The sequence below is a fragment of the Trematomus bernacchii genome, unplaced genomic scaffold (genome assembly GCF_902827165.1).
Source record: "Trematomus bernacchii unplaced genomic scaffold, fTreBer1.1, whole genome shotgun sequence".
Taxonomy (NCBI): domain Eukaryota; kingdom Metazoa; phylum Chordata; class Actinopteri; order Perciformes; family Nototheniidae; genus Trematomus; species Trematomus bernacchii.
The window spans coordinates 250,066-272,043 of record NW_022987685.1 but is presented as its reverse complement, the minus strand read 5'-3'; the positions used below and the strand labels follow the sequence as shown (position 1 = coordinate 272,043).

The following is a 21,978-nucleotide window of genomic DNA, read 5'->3' as shown; positions in this document are numbered from 1 at the left end:
TGTCCATTTCATTCATTATCTTTATCTTCAGGTCAGCAGAGTTGACAATATTGTTTTTCAATGACTGGCATTCATTTGATCCTGACCCACAGAGCGTTAAAGATAACATTCAGCAAGTTATATTATTTTTCAAGAAATCAAACACATGGTCAGCCTCTTACTGAAAACTGTCCTTTACCTATTCATTCTGAACATGGACACCACCTGCAGTTCAATAACATTTAAATAGATAGACTACTGACATCTAGTGGACATGAATTGCAACATCACATACTTTAAACTCAGGATTTCTCAGGTTTTCTAAGTATTTGTATCTTTTAAACATAAAGACATGGAACTGTAAACCTTTTTATAGACCCTTAATTGGACCTTGAAATGAAAGACACTTGTACATTTGGCACAGCTATATCTACAAGTATTACATTAAATTGAGGTGGTAATCACCATTGATGCCTCAACACATGCAAAGTAAATACAAAACAACAATTTGCAATTGACAACAAGAGCTTAATGTATTTAGTCAACTAAAGTTGTCCCAATCGGAGCATCCTGCTCCATTCTGCAGTCCTCTGCTGCTGTCCTCAAATATCTCCACACACAGACAACAGTGTTATATCTCTCTACTGGTTCATGAGGGAACAAATAGGACTTAAAGACTCATGGAGAACGCTGCTGAACACACCTCTACTCCGGTCACTGGGGGTCAGGGTAGAAAACCTTGATATGAATGGCTGAGTTGTTGCGTGTACGCGTCAGGTGCTCGCCGGCCTCGTCTGGATCTTCAGGCTCCAGGTCGTCCACCAGCTCCACGGTGGAGGTGTTGGCTGCCAGCTGCAGCACCCCCTGGCTGCTGGCCTGCAGCTGGAGGGCGATGTTGATGGCTCTGTTGATGGCCAGGCCCAGGCCGTGGACACAGATCTCCCTGTGACCCCCGCCTTCCAGCAGCTTCTGACAGCGTGCCAGCTGAGCCCGGAAATCAGTCTTCATGTTGACGTAGACGTCATTCCGTCTCTTTGGGAGCTTCCGGGGGAGGCGCTTCCTCAGGGTGTACTCCACGGGCTCCATCTCTACTGCCGGAGACGTGGAGTCAGTGTGCACCGGGGCTGCCTGGGGGACGGAGGACATTCCTGGGGTGCGTGGATCACTCATGTTTCTCAGTGTGCGTAGGCAGCAGCAGGAAAGCTGGGAAAATACATTTGATGAAAACTAGTCATGAGATTTCCGAGCAAACAAAACATTGGCTTAATATGGCTGCAACTTACAAGTATTTTAATTCTCTTCTGATATCATTTTTTAAATAATCACTCATCTACAAAATGCAAGTAAATAATCAAGTCTTTCCCAAAGCCCTAGGGCATAATCAACCTCTAACAAACAGTAAATATTCGAAGATAGTCATGATAGTATCCCATAAGACAATGAAAAGCAGTAGATCCTCATAATGAATAAACTAGGCAAAAGATTCATTTATTATCATACAGGGTAGATGCTGATTCATTTTCCATCAATTTACTTATAGTTTCATCTCTACATCATAGATCCTGCATTCATTCTTCAGAGACAATTACTTTTAAAATATAAGTACCCTAGTCCTGAATTAAAGGACAAAAACATTACAATATTCTAGCTTCCTCAATGTGACACTTTTTTCTTTCTTCAATTCTAAAAATATTTGTTCCATTGCATCTCAAATGTTGTAGACCAGATTAATCGAGTGCATAACAAGCAGATAATGTTAGTTGATGATCAAAATACCGTTAGTTACATATAGGCCTACCTACACCATAAATTGTACATAACTAAAAGTAACCTGTAGCATAGACATAGATTATTAACATTACAAGGCAGTTAATGGAATGGATTATATCCCTAACGTTAATAAAATATATTACAACATTAAGTATAACGTTGTTTTACCGGTAAGAAAACTACAGTCGAAAGACGTCCAACATTAGCCACATCTGTGACACTCGGTTACAGAGCGTTCCCCCCGCAAACCTTGGGGCAAATAAACGTTGTTTTTAGTTTATTAAGGCGAGACACGGCAGGCAAAAACATCGTTTTTCCTGCACTGGTCAATTTTGAGATTTTGTGCTATTTTGATTCCATAACATGTTTTCTTTCAGGCTTTTGGAAGGAAAACGTACAAAATACACATTTAGGTGTTTATTTTACTATAGTTTGTCTATTTGCGTCAGTAGATTTCTCCTACATTCACCAAAAGTTAGCTTTCTAACGTAACATAAAGTACCGCGACCGCTGTTTGCACCATGTCTTCAGAGGTATCGTTGGAAAGCTCCGTTTCTCCTGCACAATCTCATCGGATCCAAATATGGTCATTTCCTTTGTATCAGCAACCAATCGTGAAAGTGCAAAGGGGTCTTAAACCAAGAAACGAAATCTCATTGGCTGGTGTCAATTTCTGACAACGTGATTCGTTCAGATGTGTCACGTGGTGTGCTAAAGCACTTCCTGGTTAGCTTTCCGCTAGAAATTTAAATCTGAAAATGGCAAAATAACGGAGAAAAAAACGTTCACAGAGAAGACGACAACAATTGTCACTTGCACAAAGCAAGGTTATACAAAAAACAAATGACCCCGAACATGAAATACCTTCACGGAGTGCGTCGATGCGCAAGCTATCATCCAGATAACAGGAGGGTTTAGCGAGCGTCACACTGCAATCTTTAAAGGTCGTTTTCTCAAAATTAGTTTTTTCTCCTACTCTGAGTTCGAAATGTCCACTTCAGTAGCAGTTACATACACCAAACCTTCCAGTTATATTCCTATCAATATTATGAAGGCTTTTACAGAAGGGTTTGGTCATATATAATTCATAGCCTGAATTATATAACATTTTATACCTAAAAACATGGTGAAAATTGATATTTTAGGGCTGTTGACAGTATTTTCTGATTTATGGAGTGATACAAAGAGATATCCAAAATCCCTTCTGTAAAAGCCTTAGATACTAATATGACTACAAAATGAAACAATAATTTTGATCCTGGCTTTATCCAAAGTTCAGATTTCGGTTCCTGAAATGTGTTAAAATATGCGCATATTTCATGAGATAATGGCTCATTTGCATATTTAAACATGCTATTTCAGAAAACTTGTAATACAAAAAACAATTGCCTTATTGTAAGTAATTAACTGGAGAAATGTTTAGCTGATATCTTTAAGTTAAAAAAATTACCCTATTCACCTGGGGTGTCTCGCCTTAAACAGCAGCCGGTTGTATTTTGAAGTGTATATTGGTAATCCCACACATGTATTTTGTCGTTCAGGAGTGTATTAATGTTTGCCAGGACAAAACCAACGTTTTTATCTCATACATTAACTATGTGACTGAGTTTCGGAGTAACGAGCCGAGGTCACTTTTTGAACTAGACCTGCTAGAGCTAGACAAACATTAGCTAGCTAACGTTACTGAGCCCAAAAGCATTGGGTGAGCTAAGCTAGATAACCGTGTTATTTACGGTGTCAATACTCTGAGTAGTTGACCCATGTACCGAGCGGTCTTACCTTAAAAATACGAGTTTAAGACAGAACGTATGCCTTTTCTCATTGCTCACGCCTGAAATATGTGCATTTCATTAGCTTCAGGCAAAGTAGCATTAAGCTAAACGTTTATTTTCTGTGTGCCCCGGAAGCAGTCAAACTTCCTGGGTCATTTTACTCAACGTCACCGACACATGCGCTGACACCTCCAACCCGCAGGCCATAGAAGGTACTACTAATATGTATTCTGTTCTATATAAAGGGTTCTACCTTAAGAAAAAGGAGGTAGCGTCGCCTGGCCTTTAGCCCCGAATGTTTTTTCTGTAGCCCCGGACAATTCTCCCTCAATAATATAATACATTAACCGTGCTTTACCTGAACCTCATCATGAGAGGACGGCAGGATTGTAATTTCCCGTGTTCAGTGAATGCAACAGACGCAAGACACCAGACCAACCAGAGAGTCTTGGCTGACAGGTACCTATCCTGTGAGCTGTGACAATGTTTTAAACTGTCAATCGGACTCAGAGATTTTGAAGATGGACATAAGAAACATTTTTCTTAAAAAAGACGACAATTCTCAAGTGGTGGCTCACACAACAACCCCAGAGCCACCACTTGAGCCAGGTAAACAAGGTATGTAAATGTCAGTTATGCGAACATGTAATAAAAGCATGAGAACATTTTAACACGCCCCTGAGACCAACCATAAGTTTCACTTTACTGTAAACTAGACAATCGTTTCTAGGAAACAAAACAGAAAGTCACTGCACTAGAAATATAAAAGGAGATGCCTGGAACAGGTTTGGCATCGCCAGAGAAATGCAAACCTGACTCAAGACAGATCATGGGCTATATGACAAAATATTGCATATAGCCTACAGTAGGCTAGTTAAACAATCCGGGGTAAAAGAAGAGGCATCGTTTCTACCATGGTTAATCAACAAAGGTAGGTAGGCAAACCTTTCTTTGTCAATTATTGTTTACATTCTCTCTTTAAGATCCCTAAATAGTTTTCATGTTGGGCTTTCCCTGGCCTTACACAGGTTGAGTCGATTGGTGTGCCATCTGTGTGTTATCAAAAATCACAGAACAACAGGCCGTGTTATGCCGTGTTTTACATGGACCTCGCGGGAAACACTCGATCATCTTGGCTGAAATAACAGGGGGATGCAAATGCTGGCAGCTAAAAAACCAGCGTTGCCGAAATAATGCATCCACATAGTAACTTTGTTCCTCGAGTAAGGACACTTCAAATCAAACTGTGAATCAAATAGTGTATCAGCACGTACTTTATTGGACAGAGTGGATGTTACATTATTTTTTCCACATTTAAAAACCTTTAGAATAACAGTTTATTAAAGCTGTCTGTAATGCTTAAAAACACAGCGAAAAGAACACAAAAGAGTTCGCCCTGAGAAATAATGAAAGATTACTCAAATAAACCTTGCAAATTTAGACCAATCATATCAAGGAAATGCTACTAAAATATAAATATTAATGACTCTTAATGTTCATAAACTATAGACTTCAGATTATTTATCACCATTGATGAACCAAAAAGAAAATGATATCGTTTCCAAACCGTAGGCCTACTTTGCCGTACAAATCATTGAAATGTTTGGGCGTTTTCGCTTTACACTGTGCGCGCTCCCGCGAGGTGCATGCATGTCTCGGCGGGCATAACACCTGTTGTCCAGACTCCAGGGCGGCTGACGGCGTGCACGTATGAATGAATATGTTTAATATATTGATATGTTATATGAATTATATAGCCTATATGTTGTTCCTTTACTTTAACATTGTCATTTAGGTTGCATACTAAGAGGCAATGGCGCTAATACACGTTGTAAAGATATCTTCGCTAATATTCACATGATACAGGGATTCATGAAAGTGAAGGTGTGGGCAGCATATGCTGTAAGAATCACCCACAATGAGTCATAGAACTCAGGGCCGGCCCTGACCAATTTGCTGCCCTAGGCAAGATTTTAGCTGGCACCCTCCCACCTAGGGATGGGTATCGTTAAGGTTTTAACGGTACTACTACTTTTATCGATACCGCTTATCGGTCCGGTCTTTTAACGGTACTTTTATCGGTTCTTTTGGAGAAAAAAATGAGGTAAACTAACTATATGTTGTATGTCAGGGACTACGGATGGAAATTAGCTCAAAGCTAAAATCCGGCATATTTACACTTGAAGCATTATTTGTCTAAAGTGTTCATTAATGTGCATTGTCCCTATTCAAATAAACGAATAAATGAAAAATGAAAATAAACAAATTGTGAACAAAACTAACATTGCTTTTTATTTAAATTAAATACATAGTATTTCACATCAAAAGAAACAACAATGTTTTAACAAATAGTATTAAATAATGTGATGACAGAACTGTAAACAGAATGGCTGAAACTTTAACAAAATAAATGTACCTCTAATCATTAGCCCATGTTTGTATAATTGAGTTAACTCCGTGTGTTGCTGCTAGCATACATACTGTAACACCTGACGTGGATGGGGCTACAGAGCTACTAGAAAGACAGTCGAACCCGGTGCATTTCTCCGTCTGAATGTGGTGCACTTTTGATAAATGTTTAGACAAATTGCTCGTGTTACCGCCCTTACATGCTAAACTCTTATTGCACTTTAGGTAACGAGCATTGTCCACATCGAGACGGGTAAAGTTTAACCACACCTTTTAGTGCTTAGTTCTCTCCGCCATCTCCTCCGTGTGTGTGTGTTGCTGCATGGAGCAGCTGCGTGTGTGTAAACTGCCCCGCCCCCTCGCAAGCAGGCGGGGGAGAGAGATCACTCGTCTGGTTTGGAGAGATCGAAAATACTACTGCATTTTGCAGTCTTTTTGCATCTTAGAAACGGAGTTGGCGACACTAAAACTGCAATATAATGTTTGTGTAGCAATAATACACATGACATATTTTTTACATGTCTCCAGTACCGATAAAAAGACCGATAACGTCGGAGCTTAACGGTACCACGGTCTTTAATAATTCAGCCCCGGGGCCCGTTTAATACCGGGGCTCGGTACCCATCCCTACCCCCACCCCTCTCCAGGCCGCTTGCATCACTGTAAATTCCAATGTTAATAAAAGCACAGAAGCTTTATACGTTTCTTTGAGTTTGTATTATTTTAAATCAACAAAAATACAAAATCAAAACCTAAATACAAAACCAAGTAACATAAAATGAATTATAAATACAATACAAATAAGGTGACAAATTAGAGCTGACACAACACATTATAATATATTCTAAATATAGTAAACTACAGTATAAATAACCTAATATACAGTATAATTGATGCTGCTGCAGTGCTGGGCTGTGCTGAGGTGGAGAAGGTGTCTGCAGGTGACCCAACATATTTCAAAAGTGCATCTGAAGAGAGAAGAGAAGTATATGTGACCATCAAGAGATGCATTATATTTGCACAAGACATATTATAGAAATCAGATCAGGTGCAGCTCACAAAATAATTAGAATATCATGGAATGTATTGCCTCCATACCATGTCGAATTTATGCAAAAGGAGCCCCGACCAAGTATTGAGTAAATAAATGAACACACTTTTCAGAAGATCTAAATATCTGTATTATAAATCCTGTTTTGATTGGTCTTATCTAATATTATACTATTTTGAGATACAGGATTAGTGATTTTCATGATCTGTAAGCTGCAATCTTCATAATTAAAACAAAAAAGGCTTGAAATATTTCACTTTATGTATAATGAATCTAGAATATATGAATGTTTCATTTTTTGAAATAAAAAAAAAAAAATTTTTTTTTGGGAAGCACCTGTAAAATCAGCTTTTGCATCTAACCAGATGGCAAAGAAGCAGTTAAATGCAGTGTAATATAGCATATTAAAGATAAAGGCTAAGGTATTCAGTATTTACAGTAATGGCGAGCATTTTAACACTGATACACTTTACACTATTGGACATACTTTAGACAGCATAAACTGTAAGGCAATGCAATAAAGGCCTGATGAAGGGGATGTTCATTCCTGTGCTAAAAGGAATAGCATTTGAATGACTAGCCCAGGGGTTTTCAAAGTGTGGGAAGGTGAGCCTCCCCTCAGAGAACATAAGAACAGCCACGCCCCCCCCCCTATCGTGCTGACTCACTGACTGCACCGATTTGATTGGCTGAGTAGCGTCACCTCCTTAAAATATTAAACAATAACTTTTTAAAACCTGTTTATCTTTATGTTTTAAACATATTTTTTGATTTTTCTTTTACATTTTCAACATCGTGGATAAATCCTTATATGCTCCCGGCAACACACTGAACGTCAACTTTGCCTCCTTATTACACTCACCCCTACTTTAAAGGGGACCTATCATGCAAAATGCACTTTTGTACGTCTTTTATACATGAATATGTGTCCCCGGTGTTCCAGGGAACTCACCAAGTGTCAGAAAACACAACCCTCTCTATTTTCCTCCATACCCAAATCTCTAAAAAAGGGGCTGCAACGGATCTGATAAAAACTGATCCAGATTTGAACACTGTCCTGACGTCAGGACGGTGGCGCTACGGCTATTGGGCCAACTCCACCAATCAGGAGGAGACAGCCACGGCCATTGCCGTTCGAAAGCGCTGGAGACGCTGTAGTACATATGCCAGGCCTGTAAGTGGCGCTGTAGTCTGCCACAAAAGCAGTGAAGAAGACTTCCCGCCCATAGTTACCATGGTTACCCTTCTGTTTATTCTCCGCTGTGGCTTTTTTTCTCCCTCCCCGAGGCAAGCGTTTGCTCCCGCTGCAATGCAATCCCTCCCCGTCGAGGCAAGCACTGTAATTCTCTCCGGTTAGTCCACCAGCAGATGACAAACACCCACCTCTCCGCCTCTTCCAAGGAACGAGGGGACCGTGCGGCAGAGTTTCAGTTTCAGTTTGTTTCGCCGGTCAAGATGTCCGTTAAAGTTTAAATCTTCCGGACAAAATTTGAAAAGTGCTGGTCAAAGGTCTTCTTTGTTATTTATTGAGGTTTAAAACAAATGAATAACGACTCTATATAATAAAACACGGAGGACGGAGATCTCTTTTTCTCCCCCTCTTCTGACAGCCCAGCAGCTGATCAGAGCACGTCTCCCCTGTCCTGCAGGGGGGCGTGGTCAGCAGAATCAGACCCGTAGACAGCAAACAGCACATAGAGCGAAATGAGGCATGGCTAAAATGCATGATCTGTTTGGTATTTTGAAAACAGAAACTGATGCGCACAGGCGGATGATGCAATGTAGACAGGAATAAACTCAGATCATCCTCTGGCTGCAGCCTTGAACGGTACTTGCTTTTGATCAAAGTAAGTATTATTAAAATAAAGGGCGGTACCGGCCGTCAGCCAACCGAGCCGGCTGTCAACGGCCCGCTGACGACCGGCCGTTCTGTGATTCTCCAGAACACACAGATGGCCAGTCCGCCCCTGCCAGGACCGGTCCATGAAAATCCTAGCTTCAAATAATCGTGGTCATACTTCCTCCGTTTTCTGCCAGACGCTGTCTCCTCTCTCACTTTAGGTAACTTCACTAAAATTCGATCCATGTTGCCGCTCGCATAAAGTTGTCTGAAGTTAACTAGCTAGATTTCACTGTTTCTCGTAATTCTTTTCTCACGCTGCGCCTGCCCTGAAGCTCTCTGGCGCCCCCCAGGGGAGGCGCGCCTCACACTTTGAAAACCGCTGGACTAGCCTATTACTACAAGCAGGGCAAACATTGTCTCGCCTCAACAGATGTAGATGAAAATATAACAGGTGATGTAGCATCTGAATAATCTTTCCAAATGTCCCTGAATTTAAGGTGGGAGTAACGGTAATTGACGTTAACTTTAAATATAACTATTGATTAGCAAACAAACAACCTTGCTATCGTCTAAAAGTAAGCCAGCAAGTTAACACTGTTCCATCAACGGTAACTATTCAATTGACTTTTGATTAATGATCACATTAACGTTACTGTACCTTTGTCCCGTTTCTCCTCCTCCTCTTTTCTTTTGTTTCTTCCCTGGGCACCAGATAGCTTTGTTAGTTTCAACATGGTGATGGCTAATTATCGTCAGGTAGTTAGCGTCTTTTGTTGTTGTCACGGCAGGTCAAGTGTCAGTTCAGAAAATCCCCCCGCCCCCCAGGGCACTTCAACTTACCTGACTAGGGGGGGAGCGCCATAGTTTATGGGCGCTGTCAGCAATGTAGGCGTAGTTCTGTTAAGATGAGATAACAAGATGTACTTTATCGATCCCAAATTGGGAAATTGTTTTGTTATCAAATATCGTTAATAGTGGGTTTTGTTTTCTTCCCCCCCAATTTTTGCCGCCCCCCATGGATGGATGCACCCTTAGCATTCGCCTATACTGCCTATTTCAAGGGCCGGCCCTGATAGAACTATGCAAACTGGTTTACTGACGGTCCTATTGTGTTCAGTGGCGGTTCTAGCTGATATGGTGCCCTGGGCGGTGCAACCATGAATATAACATATAAGTTATAGAATGAAAATACTAAATTGCACAAATCTTTCAACACACAAACCGAACAGAACACACGTTAAATAACTTATTTACAGAATTAGGCATCTCTAAATTCAACTCCCAAACTGCCATCTAGTCTGACCTTCCTTGCCTTCTTTGATGCAAAGTCATCAATCAAAAATTACACAAAGGACTTGTCAGTATAATTACCTTTGAGGTGTTAAATGAAGTTGACTAAATCAATAACGGTTATAGTGGTAGTTTATAACGTTTTTATTGCAGGGCTACACATTATCGTTCTGAAGTAAGACGGTTTGAAATTATTCCAATGTTAGTTGCTGAACTGACAACGAAACACAGGCAGCTAACAAGCAGCAATGGAGTTAAGGTTACCGGCATAATTTAATGAAATGCTTAATATAGCCCAACTAAATACATGATTATTTTCAATGTTTTCAGTGAGAAGCTGTTTGAATAATCTGGAGAGTGTGGGATGGCTGAGAGTGTATCAGCAATGGATAGCTCTGATGAGGAGGTAAACAATTAAATAACTAAAACATTACAGTACAAATAGATGTTGTCATATACGCTATTGTGAATAAGGTATTATTAATTAACTCATTCATATTTCAATTAAAACATATTTTTCTTATTACCAAGGAATATTATGATGTATCAGATTCCTTCCCTGACCCGTGCTGTGAGGAAGGAAAGAACACTCCAGCAGCACCAGAGTCGGACCGTAAGTGTGACTGTCAATAACTGATCTAATGTAACGAATATGCAGCGTTATGAGGAGGTACTGAGATGTACTTTTCTTCTCTTATGACAGATGTTCCTCCACCAGGGGGAGTAACAGTTCTTAATTCTGACCAGGAGACAGTTTCTCTTGGCTTTCCACCAACTGAAAACTCTGCTGGGTTTAGACTACAGTTAAATTACTTCTGTGAAACACACAGAGGCTGTTTGACTGTTGATGACTCCAGCCCTGTGAAGGTTGTTGGACTGGTTCCTGGCACTGAGTATACCTTCAGCATCATAAGGATTGCAGACAATGGACATCAAAGCAAAGCAACCTCGCTATCTGTCTTCACAGGTAAATTTGAAAAACAAATCCATAACAATCTAATATATATTAAAGTGTTCTCTGAATCTTTTGGATCACTTCCTGAACAAATCTACGAAATGTCTGTTAAAAGTTAGTTTCAGACAAATAAGGGTCACTACACCTATTTTACTTGCACTTTAAAATGCAGACAAACATTGACAGAATATGAATTTTCAGTTTCAGTGAACCCTTTATATGTTCCCATAGAGCCCAGCCCTCCTGTGCAGATTACAGTCGACCAGGTCAGCAGCGAGTCACTGTCTCTGCATTGGGACCCCCCTGCTGGTGAAGTGGAGAGTTACATTGTGACTTGTTGCAGTGAGGGAGACAGTGTGCAAGAGACAACTGACACAAACAAGATGACATTCAACAACCTGCAGCCAGGGGAGTGTTACTTTCTACAGGTTTCTACAAAACTTCGGAATGGAAGTTTAAGCAGGCCAACTGTAACATCTGCCAACACAAGTGAGTCAAATAAAATCATTATTGCATGGTTGATAAAGACATTAGGCGCGTTCACACCAAGTACTTTTCCCACAATAGTTCATGAGAACTTTAGTTCATCAGAACTCTTTTAGTTCTGATGAACTAAAGCAGATCACGTTCACACCAAAATGAGTTCCTGGGGGTGGATTAGGCAAATGAACCGCTGACGTCACTTCTTCTTCTTCTGCTTTGGGTTTACTGGCAGGCCGCAAACAACTTTACGGCGAGTACAGTAGGTGGCGGTATGCACCTTAAAGTTGCAATCCAAAAAACCGAGAGAAAAAGAAGAAAAACCTCCCGCATATACTGCCGCGCCCACCTGCTGTATATGAGGCGTCTGTTTACCTTCCGACCTCAGACATGAGCTTCGTCTGAGTTATTTAAGCAAACACAAATACAGATCGTCGACCAGTCAAATGCAATAGCAATGCTGATTCGGAAGCGAAGGCGGTTAAGAAGGATTGACAAAAGGATTCAGTGTTTCCCCTAGGATGGAGTCATAGCAGCGGTGCTAAGGCACGTGGGCCCAGCATAATGTGAGCGCGGAACGCGTGGAATTTTTTAGTGTGTGCACGTGCGAAGAAGATTTTATATATAAAGAATAAATGAAAAATCTCTACAAAAGACAAATACACTACAAAAATAGAAACTTATTGACATAGGTAATATACGTCAAAATCGCTTCAAATGTATTCAGTATTGTATGAACATGTTTGAATTGGGGGGTGGACGTCACATCCTCTAGGGGGGTCCGGGGGTATGCCCCCCCGGGAAGATTATTTTGAACATTTTAAAGTAAAATGCTTCAATCTGGTGCCCTTTGAGCACACAATTACTAGAGACCTGATCTAGGGGGTACAACTCTAAAACACCCATATGAAAAAGATCGGTTTACATTTTAATAATCAATAAGTATATGAACATAACCAATAACCTACCATAGCCAATAACAAATAAATGTAACTTTTTTCTTTTTTTATTGTTCATTCATTCATCTTATTTTACCTAGTTAACATTTATTTATTCATGCATATCTTTGTATCTCTCCAACTTTAAACGATAGTTTTGGTTTACTGTCCTATAGTATACATTGGAATGATTTCAAACCTGTTTTTATTTATCATAATAATTATAAAGGAGTGCCTTGGAAATATGTGTTTACATAATTTGTGGTCAAAACGTTTGAGACCCACTGAGATAACTTAGACTAAAGTGAACTATCTAAACACTCAGAGAGTCCTTTACCTCACTGAGCCTCTCTGACAGGAGAGCTCTCCTCCTCCAAAATCGGCCCTGCCTAGTACATACAGTGGCAATGTCTCAAGATTTAGCAAAAATACACCTTTATTGAACATACAGTAACACAAATACTACAAATCCACATAACAAACAATCAAAAATGAAAAAGGGTCGCCACTTATTATTATTTTAATTAAAAGAAATAAATTAAAAAAAAAAATTAAATTATTTTTTCTTTTTTTTGGGTACCTGGCTGGCGCCCCCTAGCAGCGGCGCGCATATTTCAGCAGCGGCGCTGCGCCGCCACTATTTGTATATAGGGGAAACACTGGGATTGGACGACGACATGCACGCGCTATGGATGTAACCACAGTGTAACCTGTGTGAAATGAATAAACTGTGCCAGGTGTGTCGTATGCACACTAAATAGGCTCAGCAGCTAACACACCTTTATTATATATCCTCCTGAGAGCAACTGCATCCGTCTGCCATGAACCCTACAGAAACCTACGTGTTAGTTTTGGCCCATAGTGGCCTCCATTTGTGTCGTGTAAAATGGGGGAAATCAAAAGTTAGCAAATCCCCATGTCATGTTCATTAAAACATTTAGTTTTAGGTCAAATAATTATTACACTGCTCTGAAACTCACTACACTAACTCCTAAGATGTTCCCTTACTATCATTAATTAAAAATATTGAACTCACAATACTGGTAATAACAAACTTAACCATTTCTCTTTCTATAAATAAATAGTGCTTGTGTTGGACGCCATTTTGAAATACAATGAAATTATCTTTTTGAAAGCCACAATAAATAAAGCTTCGCCAGTTTATAACCGATGAAACATGATGGTATCAGAATAATCACTTACATGTGATGTATAGGATGATACACAGGTCACTGTAAAGATAAAGTGTCAGAGGAGAAATAAGCAAGCTTAGTTACATGAAATGTAATGAAAAATGTAAGATACAGGCTCTGTTTAATCGCCATGTAGGTTCTCTTTTATTGCACACTCAAGACAATATCAATAACAGCATCACGCTGTCCCAGGTGTGTCATATGCATGTAAATAGAAGTTAACATTTTCAATATCAAATAAAGTGTCAGTAGTATCAAAACATATATATATATATATATAATAATAATATAATAACAATAGGTAGGCTCAGCAGCAGACACACCTTAGTGCAAAGTGAAGTGTCAGTATTAATAACAGTGGCATATATATATAATCACAATAATACAAAATTAACTGTCCCAGGTGTAGGCAATTTGGGGTGAAGTGTCTTGCCCAGGGACACAACGACATGCTGACTGCAGTGAGGTTTGAACCTGTGCTCCCCTGATCCGAACACCAACGCACCAGACCACTGCACCACCCGCCTCCCAACAAGTCATTGTACAGTTTATCAACGACGACAAGTTTTTCTTAATTTTTTTATTGAAGGCCTGTTGGATTTCATCAGCTCGCTTAGCACTGCCAGAAGCCCAGCCTGAAAGGTATTTTGTTGCTCCACCTGGCGCGCCGACACCTCCACCTGGCACGCCGCCGAGTCAGCATGGTGCGGCATCACCATGAGCAGCTGGTCGTCCGATTCCTGGGCCTTGTGTGAATGCAGCAGCCGTTCGTCGTGCATCTCCTTGGCACGCAGGTCCTCATTCTCCTTGCTGACCATGGCACGGCGGTCCATCGCCATGATGGTGTCAAGGAACCTGTCATCCCGTGCCCGCTTTCCTAAGGAGAAATAAGCAAGATACAAGATCAGTTTAATCGCCTAATAGGTTGTCAACAAAGACAACATTGGATATGGTGCAGGCAGGGACAGTGTAAAAAATGCAGGTGAAAAGTAGAAGATAAGACAGGATCAAATAATATCAAATAAAAAATAGTGCCCTTATTTATTGTTTTGTGCTTAATGTATGCTTGAACTTTGTTTTATAGGGATTAGTGGACATCAGTTAGATGTGTAACCTTCTTTCAAGGCCAGAGTAGTTACAGTGTAAGTGGATTGACATCTAACATAACATGGCTGAGTACAATTATAACAATCAATAAAAAAAAGGAAAAATAAATTTAATTTCAATTACATTTTTACTTAAATGTGCAAAAATATTAGAACATCAGTCTTTGTGGCATGCAGGTAATCAACTGTTTAAGCTTTTAACATTAACATGTAGAATGCATGTTGCAAATTACTCATGAAATTATAGCAACTACAATGTATTGTTAGAGGTAGCATTATGTCCAGCTAGCATGCTAATTGCTAACGTTATATTATCGTTTTATCCCGGAGGGGAAAGCTAACTAGTTTCCAATCCAGAGAGAAACACCTCGCCTGAAACACACGATTAATGCCATGAGTTAGTGAAGCAAATTACAGAACATTGCACACTTATTCAAAAGTCAAAACGTTTTTATAGCGGCCGAGAATAGCTAGCGAGCTAGCTAGATGTTATTAGCTAGCTCGGTTCCGGCCTGCTAACAGTGTTACCCAATTCAACCTAGCATTGCTAACTTGATCTACCGAGCAAATAAAAGTACATCTGAGACCAGTATTGTGCAGATTAAAACAATGCATTGCATGTAGTTTATTTTACCTTCCCGGCATGACTGCGCTGTGGACGGTTTTCCAGGTCTGCTAACTTTACTGAACCACGGACATTGCCTTCAGTAGAAGCTTCTGGATCGCGTCCTCCGAGTAAATCGCCAGAAGCGCCGACACATCCTTATCACTCCACCGCTCCGATGATTTATTTAGTGTTGCTATAATAACTGCTTTCACAAAAGTAATCTCTTCGGGTGCGCTGCCCGAAGCGAGCAAATACAATGGCCGCTTAAAAAAAAGAATTCAGAGTCAAACGGGTGTGGTTTGCATTCCGCACAGCCAATCAGACGTATGAACTTTTTTCTCCCACGTAAGTCCCTGCTCTCGAGCAGGGACTGAAAACTGTGTAAAAATGGTTCTTATGAACGCAAATATATCATAGTTCTGATGAACTATTGTGGGAAAAGTACTCCGGTGTGAACGCGCTACTTGAGTCTTTTCAGATAATTTCCAGACCCCGAGGTCAGAGTTCTGAGCATTTCATAAATCTGCTGTATTCTGGTGTTCACAAATATCTCTATCCACCTCTTTCAAGTCATTTTACAATTCCATCAATTTCATTGCATGCTGCACATTAGATTATTATGTGTCTTCTCTTCACAAAAATCGACATTTGGGACCAACTTCAAAACTAATTGAAACAGAAGATTTCATTCTACTATTGTCAAAGGTTTTGTATCAATGCATTAGGCAAGCAGTTTACTGATTGACTGCCCAAAATAGTCATAATTTTTGCAAGATTTAATTTCAGAACAGTGTTAAAGCAAAATTCAGTCAAATGTTAGAAATGTAAAACTAAACATTGGATCGATGAGAAAGATAATGGGTTTAATATTCATGTTTTGTTTTTTAAAACAGAGACACACCTAGAGAGCTTACTGGAGGATCTGGGGTTGGATCAACACTACAGAGAGAAGCTGTCCCTCAGCACAGTTCTAAGCATTGACGAGAAGACCATTACCGATGAACCTGCCAAGTGTAATTCAGATCTTCCATGGTATTTTCTGAAGAAACTAATGATGGTTAATGTGACAGCTAGGAATGTGAAATGTACATCTGCATGCGAGTCAAACTCTGGTGATCACTTAGATCTTGATAATCTTGACAAAAGTACACATTCAGATGACACACTGAATCCCCTTGACATTGTCACTGCTCTCTTCCTGTGCTCTGATGGTTTTGTACAGCAGGAAATGGCCCTCAAAATGTCCATGTGTCAGTTTTCCGTGCCTCTGTTGCTTCCCAACTGTGACACAAAGCAGTGCACACTCATGCTTTGGGCCATGAGAGACATTGTTAAAAAGTACAGACCTCAGAAACTTTCAGAATCCAGGGGATTTATTGAAGAGAGAATTGTTGTCTCTGAACTTCCAATGATATCTTTTGTTAGACTGGGTGAGTGCTCCTTGTCCAAGTCAAAGATCCTCAATGAGCTTCTGAGCAGTTCTCAGCAGTACCATGACACCTTTGTTCACTCCAACATGGAGTGTGGTGACAGTCCAAGGAGAATATCCAATGGATTGGTTGAAATGACTTGGTACCTCCCTTGTGGGAACAAAAACATGGATGTCTTCAGCGAGCCAGTTGCTGTAGCTAACCTTCGTGGGGACATTGCTACATTTGAAACACAATTTGCTTTCTTGTGTCAGACATCTGCAGCAGTTTTTGTGTTCTTTGACGCTTTGAACTCTGAGTGTGAGCTGCTAACCAACCAAAACCACAAGGCCCAGATCTTCTTGGTGGGTAACCGTCAAAGCAAAGATTTCAAATTAGATGCTGTAAAAAAGGTAGCAACCAAGTTGGACTTGACTAATAGCAACATCCTTTTAAAGACTAAGGGCATGAATGATGCAGACTTTGTCAAAGATTTGCGGGAAAAAGTCAGCAATGTATTTGAAAACTCACAGATGAAGATGGGAATTGAACAAATGTCTGCCATTGCCCATGAACTGGGAATCTGGATTGATGAAGACTCTCCAGACTGCCAGACAGCGAAGAAAAATGCAGATGCCATCACATCAGAAATTCAAGACCTTCTTAAATACAAAGAAGCTCAGCTTCCCTTGCAAGGCCAAATATGGAAGGACCTTACTTGCTTAGAGAAGGAAGAATTCCGGCTTCGGAAAGTTGGGTCTGAAAATATAGAAAAGTACAAAAGTGATCTTCAGCTACAAAAAAAAACGTCTTCGGGAAAAACAGAACTCTCAGGACATCTCAAAGGCAATGACATGTTTCATCTATGCAATATCAAGCCCAGGGATAGAGAGGTGCTATTTCCTGAAATGGATGCGAATGAACCTCGATAATGTGTCTCGGAAAAAACTCTTTGACCTCAGGGAGCAGTACAAAGAAAAATGCAAAAACCCTGAGAACAAAGAGGAGATCAAGGAGATTGACAAACAACTTTCCAACAGCTCATTAGGGACTGAACACTTCTTCCGTGAAATGGGGCAGATTTATGAAGCTTCCCTTTCCCTTCCTGAAACAGACCCAGCACGTCAACAACTACAGCATCTCCCCAAGCTATGTGCTGAGTTAATGCTTGATGGATTTCCACTTGAGCTTGTAGATGGAGAAGCATCCAACATACCTCTCAGATGGGTGAGTGACGTTCTCTCTCAGCTCAATGACTTGGTGTCTCCTAAGAACAAGATCCTGGTAGTCACAGTTCTTGGAGTTCAGAGCACAGGAAAGTCCACTCTCCTCAACACCATGTTTGGAGTGCAGTTTGCAGTCAGCAGTGGTCGATGCACTCGAGGGGCCTTTATGTTGCTGATTAAAATCAATGAAGATGCCAGAAAAGACTTCAACTGTGACTTCATGGTGATCATTGACACTGAGGGCTTAAAGTCACCAGAGCTCGCACAACTGGACAATAGCCACGAGCACGACAATGAGCTTGCAACACTTGTTGTGGGGCTGAGTGATATCACCATCATCAATGTTTCAATGGAGAATTCAACAGAAATGAAGGACATCCTACAGATAGTTGTACACGCTTTCCTCAGGATGAAAGAGGTGGGCAAAAAGCCCAAATGTCAGTTTGTTCACCAGAATGTGTCGGATGTTTCAGCCCATGACAAGAACATGCGAGACAGGAAACTGCTCCTGCAACAGTTAAACGAGATGACCCAGGCAGCAGCCAAAATGGAAAAGAAAGAAGAGAACATGAGCTTCACTGATGTGATGGAGTACAGCCCAGACACTGGAAACTGGTACATTCCTGGACTCTGGAATGGAAACCCACCGATGGCACCAGTCAATGCAGGCTACAGCGAGGCAGTCTATGAGCTCAAGAAGAACATCATCCACATTTTGGGAAGTTGTGGATCGTCAGCTAATAATATCTTGGAGTTTACAGAGTGGATGAAGAGCCTGTGGACGGCAGTAAAACATGAAAACTTCATCTTCAGTTTCAGAAACAGTCTCGTGGCTGATGCATACATGAGGCTGTGCACAGAATTCAACAAATGGGAATGGGACTTCAAAAAAGAAATGTACACATGGGTTACAAAAGCTGAAACAAGACTCTCCAACTTCGGTACACCTGCTGATAAATCTGACAAATCTGACATGACAGAACTTCATTTGCATTTGAAAAGTGAAGTTTTGACTGAGCTGTCTAAATGGGAAACAAAGCTTCTCGAAAATTTGCACAAGTACTTCAAACAAACAGAGGGCCATGTCTATCTTGTTGAAGGATACAGACAGGAGTTTGCAAACAGTGCAAAGAGCCTTCGACAAGAAATGGAAAGCTCTGTGTTTAATCAACTCAAAGCTGCAGCTGACATCAGACAGGGAATGACTGAACTTGATAAAATCAAGGAGAACCATACAAAGGAGTTAGAGACCAGAGTTTGTGCATTGATTGAAGAATGTAGGAAGAAAAACATCAAGATGAAAGAGAAAGAGCTGGACGAAGAATTTGACAAGATGTGGACTAAAACAGTGAAGGAACTTTCCTTTACAAAAATGAAGGTTGAGGACATTTTCACCAGTGTGTCTCACCACCTGAGAACAAATCTAAAACAGAAGGGAAGTCAAGCGAATGGTTTGTTGAGTAAAAAAACCCTGAAAGAGTATGGACTGGTGCCTTTTAAATATATAGCTGAAGGATTTATCAAGCGATTTAAAAACCTATTCAGTGCTCAAAGTCACACAAAAGCTGTACAACAAACAGCTGACAGCATCATTACAGATTGCTCACAGATGATGACTGAAAAAATTAAAAGAAAGAGCAATTACCATGATACCTACATTGAGGAGATTCTAAACATGATTGATGAGAGGCTGCAAAACAATCACAAAGTTGGAACAGACATCACGTTTGAAGTCTCTCTGAAACAGCACATCTGTGGAGACGCAGCCAGAAGGTTCCAGAGAATGCATGAAGATTTCATCCAAAAGAAGGATCCCTACAGATGTCTGAACGAAAACAAAGGAAAGTTTCTTGCTGATTTTAAAGACGTGTTCCATAATGTAGACCAGTGCCAGAAGAAGGCAGAAGAATTCACAGACCGATGCTTGAAGCCTGCAGTCGAACACTTCATAAACCGCTCCCTGGGTCCTGATATCATTGGTGAAATGAGGACAAGTGAGGAGTTCAGCACAAGAATATCCTTCCAGTGTTCACTTTTACTGGAACTGCTCTCAAAGGGTGACTTTAAAAAGTACCAGAGCTATATTTGCTCCTATGAGAAATATGTAAAGAAATGGATATTCAACAAAATATTGAAACGCTTCTCAGATGGGTCTACGATGTTTGAGGAACAACATCTCGAGTCATGTGTCAACAGCATAAATAATGCTATCCAGAAAGCTAAAACAGAAAAGAGTGGCAACTTAAAGTCATTTGTTGAAGTTGTCTGTCAGAAACTTGGTGACAAACTGGTCATTTCCCAGGATGCTCTTGGTGCATTCATGACCCTGAACAAGGCTGACCAGGAACAGTTTGCTCACTGGCTCACTAAGTGTGTGAAGGAGATGGCACAAACTCTTAGAGAGAAGTTTAAGAAAACAAACATCCAAACTAAACTACAGAGCCTTCATGTGAATCCTCAGAACGAGCTTTTCAACACACTGATTGGATGTGGTAAACAGTGTCCGTTCTGCGAAGCACCCTGTGAGGCAGGAGGAACAGCCCACACTGAGCACTTCACTTCACTTCATCGACCAGAGGGTCTGGGTACATACAGATGGAGTGATACAGAAAAACTTTGCATTGACATATGCTCTTCCCTTGTGAACAGTGACATTTCTTTTCTCTGCAGTGCTACAAAAGATCAATCGCACCCTTTCAAGCGCTACAAAGAAATTTATCCGGACTGGAAAATCCAAGCAGATCCAAGCCTCCAGGCATCAGACTACTGGAAATATGTAATGGCAAAGTTCAATAAAGCGTTTGCATTAACATACGATGCAAAGCCTGCTGATATTCCTGCAGCTTGGAAACTTATCACACCTGAGCAAGCAGAGGCAAGCCTCAAAGAGTCATTTCATTCCAAATGAGAAACTACAAGCTTTGTGCTCACAGAGGGTCCCGTCCTCCTCATTACAGTCATCATCCTCTCATGGACATTTAGATTACACTTGATTTATATGAAGAGAAGCACACAAAGTAACATGCTGTTTATGAGATGGCAAAGTTGACCATATATTTCAACAACAACTTACAAGGAATTTGTAAACGTTTCAGTTTGATTAACATACTTTAAATCCTTATTTTTTGGTTGTTATTGTAGTATCAATTAAAGGTGGGGTATGTAATTTACTTCAGAAACACTTTTTGTTATATTCCATGGAATGCTCTTAACATCCCGATAGCAATGAATACATTAAATGCTTTGACAATAAATACATTAAAAAATGTCATCTGTGGAAGCCGTAGTACTGTAAAAAGCACTAGTAACTGATGCAAAAATATTTGCTTTTATGTTTTTCTGTGGTTTTGTCGTAAACACATTAACAATTGTAATGTTTTAAAATATCATTCAGTCTTCATGTCAACATGAAGATTATAAAATGTCTTTTATTTCAAATAAGTATCAGATTCTTATTATTTACATTTTTATTGACACATTTAGAATTGTTGTCTTTTCATTTCTGAGCTGCATCAAAAGCCACACATTTAGATTTTTAAATCAGTGAATGAATCATTGTGTTTTAGTGGTGGTACAGTCAACATGTAAACATGACAGAAAGTCTGTTGTAATCAAGTTCAGTTTGACATGTGACCGTTTCCCAGAGAGTTAGAATCTATTCTTATTTTGTTTCAATTATATATTTACATATTCAATGTTTATCATATCATTCAATCTAAATGTCAACATGTAGATTACACATGAATGTTGTTCTTACCTTATTGAGTGCTATATGTCATTGCCTTACCAAAAACCTGAAAGTCTTTCTTTTTATTCCAATCAAGCATTTAGCTCCAAATATTTACATTTTTATGTTCATGTTATAATATTTACTCAAAATGTATTATGTTAGTTTTCATTTTCAAATGCCACATTTTTAACATTTTTAGATCAATTAAAGGATCATTTAG

The 21,978-nt window shown here is 40.0% G+C and overlaps 2 protein-coding genes across 4 annotated transcripts; one reads left to right on the top strand and one right to left on the bottom strand.

The window, feature by feature from the left end:
• Window positions 1-2: 2 nt before the first annotated feature.
• Window positions 3-3,898, bottom strand: pop7 (POP7 homolog, ribonuclease P/MRP subunit). 3 transcript variants are annotated; one of them, XM_034136738.1, is made up of 3 exons: window positions 3,529-3,674; window positions 1,918-1,998; window positions 3-1,182 (listed from the first exon to the last, which is right to left on the bottom strand). In XM_034136738.1, the coding sequence occupies exon 3, from the start codon at window positions 1,147-1,149 to the stop codon at window positions 694-696; it is 456 nt and encodes a 151-aa protein (XP_033992629.1). In that variant the 5' UTR covers window positions 1,150-1,182; window positions 1,918-1,998; window positions 3,529-3,674; the 3' UTR covers window positions 3-693. The 3 variants fall into 3 exon arrangements, with proteins under 3 accessions (XP_033992629.1, XP_033992630.1, XP_033992628.1); XM_034136739.1 differs by lacking the exons at window positions 1,918-1,998; window positions 3,529-3,674 and adding an exon at window positions 3,880-3,898; XM_034136737.1 differs by lacking the exon at window positions 1,918-1,998 and having other exon boundaries at window positions 3,529-3,703.
• A 318-nt stretch (window positions 3,899-4,216) lies between these two features.
• LOC117487897 (interferon-induced very large GTPase 1-like) lies at window positions 4,217-21,222 on the top strand. Its single transcript, XM_034136657.1, is given in 7 exon segments — window positions 4,217-4,452; window positions 10,445-10,520; window positions 10,646-10,727; window positions 10,818-11,081; window positions 11,301-11,558; window positions 16,287-17,596; window positions 17,598-21,222. Coding segments are annotated over 6 exon segments (5,295 nt in total). The 5' UTR covers window positions 4,217-4,452; window positions 10,445-10,478; the 3' UTR covers window positions 20,937-21,222.
• The last annotated feature ends 756 nt before the right edge of the window (window positions 21,223-21,978 follow it).

Coding starts and splice junctions, on each gene's coding strand:
- pop7 (XM_034136739.1), bottom strand. CDS start 1,149: ATGAGTGATCCACGCACCCCAGGAATGTCCTCCGTCCCCCAGGCAGCC.